At 38.9% G+C, this 10818-nt stretch overlaps 1 protein-coding gene across 1 annotated transcript in view; it reads left to right on the plus strand.

Moving 5' to 3' along the window:
• The first annotated feature begins 6 nt into the window (after positions 1–6).
• Positions 7–10818, plus strand: part of PGR (progesterone receptor) — a 100662-nt gene continuing 89850 nt past the window's right edge. The window contains exons 1-2 of the mRNA XM_019530283.1: positions 7–78; positions 2132–2283. Of these exons, the coding sequence (XP_019385828.1) occupies positions 2145–2283 (139 nt within the window). The 5' untranslated portion in view covers positions 7–78; positions 2132–2144. The remainder of the gene's footprint in view (positions 79–2131; positions 2284–10818) is intronic.

Here is a 10818-nt window from a genome sequence, read left to right on the forward strand (position 1 = left end):
CCAGCCGCTCGGCTTCCCGGCGGCCGCGCTCAGGGACGGCCTGCCCCACGGCTACCCGCCCTATATCGGCTACGTGAGGTAAGAGCCTCGTCTGTAAGTGGCACTGCCCTGGCCCCGCGACTTGCGCTTCCCGCACACGGTGCAGGTGCGGGCCCGGCGCTCGGCGGGAAGAAGGAGCTTGGTGTGGCAGGAGCATGTCGGCGGGTAGAGCGGCGCAGCGGGCCAGGCCTTGCGAGGGCGCTTGCGGTCTGTTGTGCGCCCACCGACAGGGCTGGGAGAGACTGGTGAATAAAACCAGTGTTATTTGCTTTTGCCATGGGAAAGGATTGCCGGAGTTCAATGGAGTCCCCGCACTTCCAGGAGCTTTCCTCTCTGCTCCTGCATCCTGTTGTCTTGTAGCGAAAAGCTTCCCTTCAGCTTTGCAGGCAAGGCTCTTTGAGCGATCTCTTTTATTGGACCAACTGAGTAGTTGGAAAGAAAAAAGTTTTAGGAGAGCTTTCGGGCACAGTCGACCCTCTTCAGGCATACGGAGCCTCGCTAGTCTGAGACTCTTCAGCTTTGTCGCTGCTACGTTGGGCCAGCTGCTGCTGGGATAACATGAGACGAGCTTTTCAAAGCCAGGCGTTCTTCCTCCTGTCTCATGTGTCCAACTGCCTTGCATTCAAAAACTTGTCTCACTCGATTGCAACTACATTGAACCAACTCTGTGGTTGGGATAAAGTTAGATGAGCTTTCCAGTGCCAGCTGTTCTTCCTCCCGTCTCTGGCATTCAACTCTGTCTTCCATCCAAAAGCTTGTCTGACTCTATCGCAGCTACACTGAGCCAACTTTGCAGTTGGAGTAATGCTAGACAACCTTTCCAATGCAACGCATTCTTCCTCCGGTCTCTTGCATTCGACCATCTTGCATTGCAAAGCTAGTCTAACTTTATCTGAGCTACATAATTGGTCTAATAAAAGGTATAACCATAAGAAATCCTTGCCTCACACATTTCAGAATAAGAGAAAAGTTCCAGTGAAACAAATCGGAGAGAGTTTTAGTTGACTGAAACTCAAAAGACTATACTGCTGTCAAAGACTATACTGCTGCACTTTGTGATGTCTTTTAGCTCTGGTCAGAAAACTATTATAATTTTTCACTTCATTGGTCTCTCCCTTATGATGGAGACTTTTAAATGCTTTTGTCACTGTGAGAGTGATGTTTTTGTCACCGTTTTATTGTACCTTTAAAAAGTGGTATTTTGCAAATCATTAACGTTGTTTATTACTGTGGAAATGATTAGCAGGTGTCAGTTCAAAACAACCTAAAATTGGTGAAGATCTCAGCTTATACGCAGGTATCTTCTCCAGTCTATGTTGCATTTTACAGGTAGGCAACGCGTAGACATTTCTATGATTTTTCAGGGTATGCTTGCATGAGAAGCACTCTCAAGATAGAAGTATGAACATTGAAGTGTATCAGATCTTATCTGATCTGTTAAAATGATTAAGTTTCATTCTAATAGAAACTGCATGCTATGTTATAATATTTACTAATATAGTGAGGATAGTGTTCATTTTTTAAATATCAATTTTGTAGTGAATTAGGATACTGGATTTGACAGTTATTGTTTTTGTTTACATTAAAAAGGTTACCAGTCAGAACTCTGCCAACAAATCAGGAGACTTAAGTTGATGTTTGTGAGATGTTTCCAAATAAAGCAAATGTTAATTACTAATTGCCATGGGAAAGGATTGCTGAAGCCAACTTGGCTTCAGTTCTCCTAGTTTAGGTTCTTCCTACAGAAGTGCATATGCAAGAGAGAATTACAACTGTTCTTCTGCAGGGAGCTGAGCTTTCACCCCTACTTGCTAACACAAGTTAAAACATTGCAACACTAGGACTTTTACGTTATTCAGACTACTTTATTTAATACATTTTACAAATGTGCCTTTTTCCTAATGTGGAGGAGCCATGAAGTCAAGACAGGGTTGGAATGGCTTTGCAAACGTTTCCCCAGACTTGTCAAGTTTGATTTTTAAAACTGAAAGGCTAGCTTTGCACTTAAAACTGATAACCTTATAATACAGATAGTTTATCTTTAAAAATCCGGATGTCTCATTCATCTCCCCCCCCCCCCACTCTTTTAAAGGCCACATACTGAAATGAGCCAGAGTCCTCAATTCAGTTTTGAATCTTTACCTCAGAAGATTTGCCTGATCTGTGGTGATGAAGCCTCTGGTTGCCACTATGGAGTACTTACCTGTGGAAGCTGTAAAGTCTTCTTCAAGAGGGCCATGGAAGGTATTGTTAGACACTTTTATTTTTAATTACTTGAAATAAAACTTCCTAGACTCAGCTATGCACTTTTTAAAGATTGTTTTTTTACTAGTAAAACAGATATTTGTAGGTAGTATTAATCCCTGCATTTTATTTCTGGGAAACGGATTTAAATATCTGCAGTAGCTGGTAAATTCTTTTGAAATGATTTACCTTACTATTATTTGCTTTACTTTTAATATTTACTACTTGGCTTTTTTCAGGTCTTCGCAGAGGTTCATAAAATCCTTCATTGCTTTAACGTGTTTCTTGACTTTAAACAAATAGAATACAATTTTGTTTTAAAAAAGTCTGTGCGTTCCTGCTGAGGAGAAAAAAGGAACGATTTGACATATTTACAAAAATATAAGATCCTGTTGGTTTCATTTAGTCGTGGAAGTCTGTGGGAATCTCTCTTGTTTCTAGAATATAGAATTTGGCTGCTTAAGATTTAAATAGTAATAATTTTTAAAAACAACATTGATTTTGCATTCCATTCAGGACAGGTGTTAAGTAACAGTGTCTGTAGGTGTCAATAATTAAATTAAAGTTTACATTATATCTGAAAATAGATTGATATTTATTCAAGAATATATGCATTTGATTTCTTAAATCCAATTTTATGATTACTTATGCATTCAAATTATATGGACACCTACACAACTTAAAAATACGCTATCGAAAATGTTGGGCCTATGTTTTACATTGCATTTCAAACAGTTTACTTCCAAACAGTAAATGAAACAACATACTAATTAGTTCTTTTAATTTTCAAGTTCTGCCTTCTTTTCTGTGCTTATCCTTTCATCCTGGGAAAATAATTTATAGCTTAGTAATGTATAACAGGTCGTCAATTCTGGATAAAACTGATCTCAGTACATTTTACATATGACATTGCATTTTACAGGGAGGCAATGAGGAAAAGTTCTGTTTTTCTAAAATGTGCTTGTATGACAAGCATGCATGTTAGCAAACACAAATCATTAGCCACAGTATATTTATCTAATTTATATATAGTTCTTTAAAATCAAAACTGTATGTTTTTGTGTTGGTTTAGGTAGCTTTATTCAACTTTATAGAATTTATAAGGTTTTGCATTAGATACAAGGATAGCTGAACTTACTACTTGAATGAGCATAGCTTATGTGTAATGCTTATTTTATTTGTACAGTGTTAGTTTTGTATATTATTTTGCATAATATTTTATGTTGTGCTATATATTTCATATTATTAAAACATGCATCATATTGAAGCTACTTGTAGATAATTATGTGAGGCTCTAATTGAGCAAAACACTTAAAAGTGATCATTTTTAGGCAGGTACTTATGTTTCATTGACTTTCTTAACTGTCTTTTTTCCGGATGTTACACCCACATTAATTCTACCTTAGTTTTTATTACTGCTCACATCAATTACATATAACAAAAATATAAACACCTGAAGTCTTTAACAAGGAAATTAATTTTAAAAAATCACATTAAAATAGCCATTTAATTTTTTAATATTATCTTTGTTTTGTATTTAATTTTCTGTCTGGGGCATTGAATTGTCCAGATGTAGGTGCCCAAATAGGCTAAGCTACTTACAGATGTATTATATTACTATTTTTACATAAAAACATTTCAGCATATATCTCAGACATATTTAGTCAGGGACGATATGCCTTGAGCAGGGGTCTGGACTGGATGACCCTGTGCAGTCCGTTCCAGCCCTACTTACATGTTTCTATATCACTTTTTGAATACAGTGTGAATAATTCTGTGTTAGCGAAGTATTAAGATGATTGATAGAGTTGTTTTCCTATGCACAAATATGTCCCAAAAACCATGAAAAGAAAATGAAAAATAACTGTCTGTACAAATTCTTGGTTGTGCCTGCTTTACGGCTAGGGACAGACATTCAAAAATCCCAAGGTGGAATCGATCTAAGTTGCGTGGTTTTCTGTAAGCAGTGTAGTGTAGAGCGGTAGTGAACAGAATACTCATTTGCCCTGTGGAAAGTGGGGCGGGGGGACCGTAAACCTGGTTCTACTATTTTTAGACCGGTCTACATGTGCCAACCGGTATTCTGTTCTGTTACTGCTATAGAACTTTTTTTTGCTGAACTTTTGCTGTCACTGGTATAGACCAGTTTTTGCCCACTTATATCAGTAAAAGTGTAATGTCTATACCTGGCCTGCGTGGGATCTTCATCTTTGACAATAAAGAATGTTTCTCAGAGGATTAGGTGTAAGAGGAGTGATTTTGAAAAATTAGATTTTACAGGTCAGAGTGGCTTAGAAACATGGGACATTACAATTGAAACAGCAGTTGACTGTTGTGAATTAAGGAGGGAGGAAGACAAAAATGAATCAAACCTTGGATGAAAAAAGTGATCTAGTTGGACAGATATATGATTAGATAGCATGACGCGGGAGAGGTTAGTCTATGGAGAGGTTTGAAAATCAAGAAGGTAGTCCTGAATTCAGCTGCAAGGTGGTAGACAGTCATAATTATTTGGTTCCAGTTAATGGGTTAAAGAATAGCTGTATTCTATGTAGTTTAGAGTTTAGTGAGTTATTTTGGTAAATTCAGTAGTCACAAGCTAGTGTGGTAAATTAGCGGTGAACAAGAATCAACACAGCAAAAATTCTACTGCAAATACAATAATAAAGTTCACAGTTATAGGTATACCGGCTGCAATTCAGATATATTCTTTTTAGATTAAATGCACTTTTTCCCTATTCTTTCTTCAAAGTGAATGTATCTTTATTTATGAATTTAGGTAGGACTAGTCTAGACATAATTATCTTCTATTAATGTGTATAAAATACTAAACTTTTAATGCAAATTACGGCCTGACCAGAAACAGGTGGTTTTTGTTATTTCATATATCCTTATAACTATCAACTACCTGGTTTGTATGTGACAGTTGGTCTTACTGTTTTTCTGTGCCGATGCTTAGAAACAGCAGTATAATAGAATAGGGGTAGAAGGAAACAAAGCAACAAGTATGGGCATAATAGCTATTTCTTTATTTTTAAAACACTTTTTAGTGCACTATTCTAAATGTTTCTTTTAGCATCAATATGCTGAATGATTACAGTGCAATTGTCCATGATGTTGTTTTTCATGCACATATAATCCTTCTCATAAAAACTGCTTTGAGTTCCTTCGGTATATTGATATCCTACATATTTTTATTTATTTTTTTTTAAATCTATTCAGTCAGAAATATGGGGCCTATATATGTTTTCCTAAAGACACTATCAATTTTCTCTCTTTATTGATTCTGTCTGTAAAACTGGATAGACCAAAATTACTTTACACTGGTTGGGTATATTGTAATAACATTTGCATATAATCAGCAGAGAGATGGATACAATTTATAGGTGAAGGAAAACTGCATAGTCCTTGTGAAAAAAGATATCGTACAATGTAGATACAGAATTAAACTTTTAGTATGCATATGGCCAATTTTTAAAATTAATGTGATTGCTCATAGGCCAATTTCAGCCATTTTAGTTCTCAGTTTTTTATGAGTTAATATATAAGCATGAAGGATGACTATGTATATTTCCTTTTATTAGAATTGCGACTAAAAATAGCCCAACTATCATTATTAACATTATCTAATTAGAAAAAAATCACCTTTGTAAAAGTTGATGGTAGTCTTATGTAGAGTTTAGATCATGCAATGGTTTGGATAGAGATGATCCTGCCTGAGATGAGAAATTGGACCAAATGATCTGTGGAGGTCTCTTCCAGCCCTACTTCTCTTTAATTCTATGAAATCAAGCTTCTTTATTTAGTAGAATGAACAAAGTACATTTTCTTTTCTTGCTGAAGCAAAAGTAGAAACAAAACATTTGAAAATCATTTATGTACTACCGTGTTTGGTCAGAAATGCATTTTTTTTAAGTCATACCCCAGGTATAGATCTAGAGTCATACTGTAGAGAATAGCTTTTGGTGTTGTGGGAGCAGGTTTAAATCTCTGAAAGTGAAAAGCCTTTCCAGGGAAAAACAGGACTGTTGGGATAACGGCCAATGCAGGAGCCAGCGGAGTGGGGTGGGGATTGGGGAGAGGAAAGTTGTAAGGATAGATAATAGGAAAAATAGTAATAAAAAAACCCACACAAACCGTTTTACATCTTAGGGATTGCATACTTGTGTTAGTTTTACTCATTCATCTGAAGAGGACTGTTGTAATGATGTATTCATTGTGCCAGCTCCTAAAAAAGGTGTGTAACAAAACAAAACAAAACAAACAAACAAAAACCAAAAAAACCCCAAACCGCCCCCCAAAACCAAAAAAAACCAAACCCCAAAAGAAAACAACCCCTCCCCCCGACTTTTACTTAGCAGCAGAGGAATCATAACAACTATTAACAGATACTCTCAATTAAGCCATTTTAAATGAAGGTCTGTACTTTATTCCATCAGTGAACAGAAAATAAAGAGCAACATACATTTAAGATTCATAATAAACTTTCAGAAAGGCTATTTTTAGAATTATCAAGTAAGTTATTTTAGGATATTTTTCTAAGTAACTTGCAGTTGAATAAGGAATTAAAAGATGTTGTCACCTGGGCTGTATCTTTAATTTTTAGTTTTATAAAATTAGAAGTAATCTTTTAAAATGCGGAATAACTGCAATAATAGAACATGTAGAAGAACTTTTAATTCTAAAAGTATTAGGAAATTTTCTGCACATATATAATCAGGCAGGACTACCAAAACTACAAAATTGTGCGATGGGCAGGGCAAATGTACTTTACTCACATGTTATGAAGAGGAATCAAATGTTTAGGTTTGTTGGATCCTAGACTTCTGCCATTTGTTCTTCATACGTGGTCTTTTGGCAGCCTACATCTATGCCTTTGAGTTGCAAGTGATTTTTTGCAAGAGCTTTGATGTACAAAAAGAACGTACATTTATGTAGACTTTGAATAATATTGTAGGTGGTGTCTCTTCTAAATGACCTTTACTTTTTATTTTGACATCATCTGTGCCATGTGCTTTTCTTGGTCCTCTGGTTATAGTACATCAGCTTGCTAATTGAAGAAAAGATGTCTAGAAAGTAGGTAATATAACAGTTGGTCCATGAGAAACCAGCTACTTGTTTTAAAAATGTAGCTCTTGAATGCTTTATTTCAGTTTAACAGTTGCATATTAGATTGTGGAAAATATTTAAATTTTTTTTTAATTCACTGTGCTTGAGACCCCTGCCCATTTTGAAGTGTGAGGACACTGCTGCATGAGATGCAAAGAATGGCTGGAACATGCTAATTAGCACTCTACAGCAGACTTGATTAATCTCTGTAACCTTTGTAAAAAAAGTAATTACCAGGGATCCTGATGTTCTCTGATAAAAAATCCCTAATTTTCAGATTTTAAAAAGTAATCCAAAATACACATTTTTCCATGATAAAAATGAAACATATCTCTCTATATTAGTGGCCTTTCAGCTTAATCAAGGAAAAAAGTGGATTTGGGGTTACCTTTTTCATCTAAAAATTGGGCATTTTTTCATCAGAGAAAACCAGGATCCCTGCTTGTAAACACTTCCAGAAGATGTTGAAGCTCAGGCTGTGGCAGGTCATAACAGGGAGGGAGTTTCAAAGCTGCGGAGTGACTACTGAGAATACCTTTTCTTGTATTTACATCCCACAGACTGAGTACACAGATGGAATTTGCCACAGACTACTTCCAGCTGCCTATATGGATTGCAAAGTAATATAATGAAACTATATAAGGTGCAAGCTATTTGGGGCTTTATAGGTCAGAACCAACCTCGAATTGTGCCTGGAAACCTATTGCAAACCAGTGCAGTCCCCTTGATTTACCTGTGGTCTTGAGCAGAGGGTTGGACTAGATAACTTCTGGAGGTCCCCTCCAGCCCTGCTTTTGTGTGATTCTTTGGGGCACTGCAGTAATGTGCTTCTGGCAACCCACATACATACATGGTCTGCACTGGCTGAAGTTTGTGGACAGTTCTCAAGGGCAGCCTCATATGAATTGAATTATGAAGAATTATATTCGTATCATATTCAGTATGAAAGACTAGAAGCCAGAGTTTGTGATAAGTTATGGGTTATAGAAATGACACTGTAATTTGACCACCAGCTTGTTCTGATGATTTTGTTAAGGTGATGGATTAGAAATGATACTTATGCATTTGTGACTAGTCATTATTGCTAATAGAGGGTACTTAGAAAATGGTAATTTGAAGAAATACTGGTTAAATGATTTTTCTGGGTTTAACTTTATGGAGTATAAATGGAAGCAATATCATCTGTTGGGCTGAAATAATTCTGGATGGAAAATAAGTTAATTAAGTTATGGCATAACAGCTTATGGCATTATAGACTGTCAACAGGTGATTCTTGTCCACTGTGTGAGTATGTATTGTTGCTGCTAATGAAGGCTTAGGTTTGCAAGACCATTTGTCAAGTGTCATGATATCTCATGCTATGCTTTCTATCTGTTCTGCAAAGTATATAATGTTTTCATGATGGACACTTAGGTATTGCTTCAGAAGCTAATTAACTGGACTTCTTGCTGTTATGTCAATTAGTTAATGGATTAGAGCACGTTATTGTGAGGGAGCGTATATTTCTCTAGACTGGAGCTGGGTTATTTTTTATGCATCCAGTCAAATAGATGATACTTAAACCACCTTTACATTGAGTAACATAACCAGAATACTGAAAGAATTCCATAGCAAAATTGGGAAACATTTATTGGAGATTAGGCAATAATTATTCTAGTTTGTTTAGACTGCCTATACATGTGCTCGGAAGGATTGGTTGCGGGGGATGGATTTTAACTAGAGTGGTTCCTGGAGAGCAGCTCCAATTAAAACACTGTGGTATTAAGCCCCTGCACAATTAAAAATGACTGCAGGACTCTTTAAAGCTCATTCAACAAACTTTAGTTTAAAATGCCTTAGCAGCCATTTTTAAACCCATGGGGCGCGTCTACACATGGAAGCACATATGCTTGCAGCAGCTCAAATAGAAGCGGTGCAAATTTGAACTGGGGCTTTTTGCTTCAGTGCATGTGCTCAGACACGCACTTTGGTGTGGGGCAAATTGTGCCACTTGGGGCAAAATAACCCTGCCTGGCTCCTACTGGATCTATAGCCAGGGAGAGCTAGAGACCGGGGCCAGCACTTGTGCTGTCTCCAGCAGTATAAAAAGCTGTCCTGTCCTGGCCCCAGCAGTATAAAAAGCACCCTGGCAAGTAGCTCAGGGCTACCAGCTCTCAGGAGCTTCTGGGGCCCAGCCAGTTGGTACCTGGGGACACTATCCCCTCCACTACCCAGCTGGACTGCTGAAGCAGCCCTGAGAGTTCTCTGCACCCTCTACAGCAGTCTGGCAGTGGGGACTGCTGCCTGGCTGTGACCTGCTGTGCACTTGCCAGACTCAGATGAAGACTGCAAAGCCAGTAGAGGCATCTGCCCCTCTGGGCCAGCTGCCAGTGGACTGTGGCTGCAGAGTTGGCCTCTGTGTGGCACTACTGCCATGTGTGCCCCCTGCCCAGCCATCTGGGCAGCTATTGCCCGGAAGATGTTCTGGGTGTGGTGTGCTTTGAACTGTCAAAGCATGTCTTCCTGGCCTCATTTGGCTAGCAGGTCAACCACAGCCAGTTGGGTCCAAGGTGCCAGCTCTCAGCAGGCAGGGTCCTCCCACTGGCCTCCCTAGCAGGAATTCTGGTGTTCCCTATTGGAAAACTGAAGAATCCTTGATTAAAAAAAAAAAAAAATCCCAAAGTCATTCTGTAAAATACCCCCCAAATCCATGTTCCTCCACAAGTAAACCAAAAAATCACTATAAAGAGAGAGAATGAGACAGAGACAGCAATCAGTCAGACTATGTTTTATTGACATATCTTACAGTGTTAAAGTAAGTCTCTTATCATAATAATAAAGTGGACTCTAAATACGTGTTTCATGAATTCGTGTATACATGTTTTGCTGCACTTCTACAGGGCAATGGCCCTCACACAAGGGGTTCGTCCCCCCAACAGGGGATACGGCCCCCACACAAGGAGTATGCCCCCTGCAACAGGGTTCACCCCAAAACAAGGGTTATGGGCCCCTGACGGGGGATAAGCACCCACACAAGGGATATGGTCTGCCAACAGGGGATTCAGCCCCCCAGCTGGGGTTCAACCTCCAAACAAGGGGTATGAGCCTGCAACTGGGGGTTCAGCCCTCACACAAGGGGTGTGGCCCCCCAATGGGGGACAGATGGCCCCCACATACCCCTTGCAAGGCCCACGTGCCCCACTCAAGCCCCCCAATGGCTGTCCCATTGGGCCCCACCCCTGCTCCCCCAGACCCTCCAATGGCCACTCCACCCAGCCTCACCCCCTCAATTTGCACCCCCAGACCCCATGGCTACCCCCACAACCCCAGGCACCATCACTTAAAAAAAAACCCAGAAAAAAATGGGAAAAAAAAGCCTATGCTTACCTTAGAAGCAGGGGTGGTGCAGCTCCAGGGCCTCCTGGCAGAGCCCCCGCATGGGCAGCA

Source organism: Crocodylus porosus, unplaced genomic scaffold, assembly GCF_001723895.1.
Source record: "Crocodylus porosus isolate Cpor-Errol unplaced genomic scaffold, CroPor_comp1, whole genome shotgun sequence".
Taxonomy (NCBI): Eukaryota; Metazoa; Chordata; order Crocodylia; family Crocodylidae; genus Crocodylus; species Crocodylus porosus.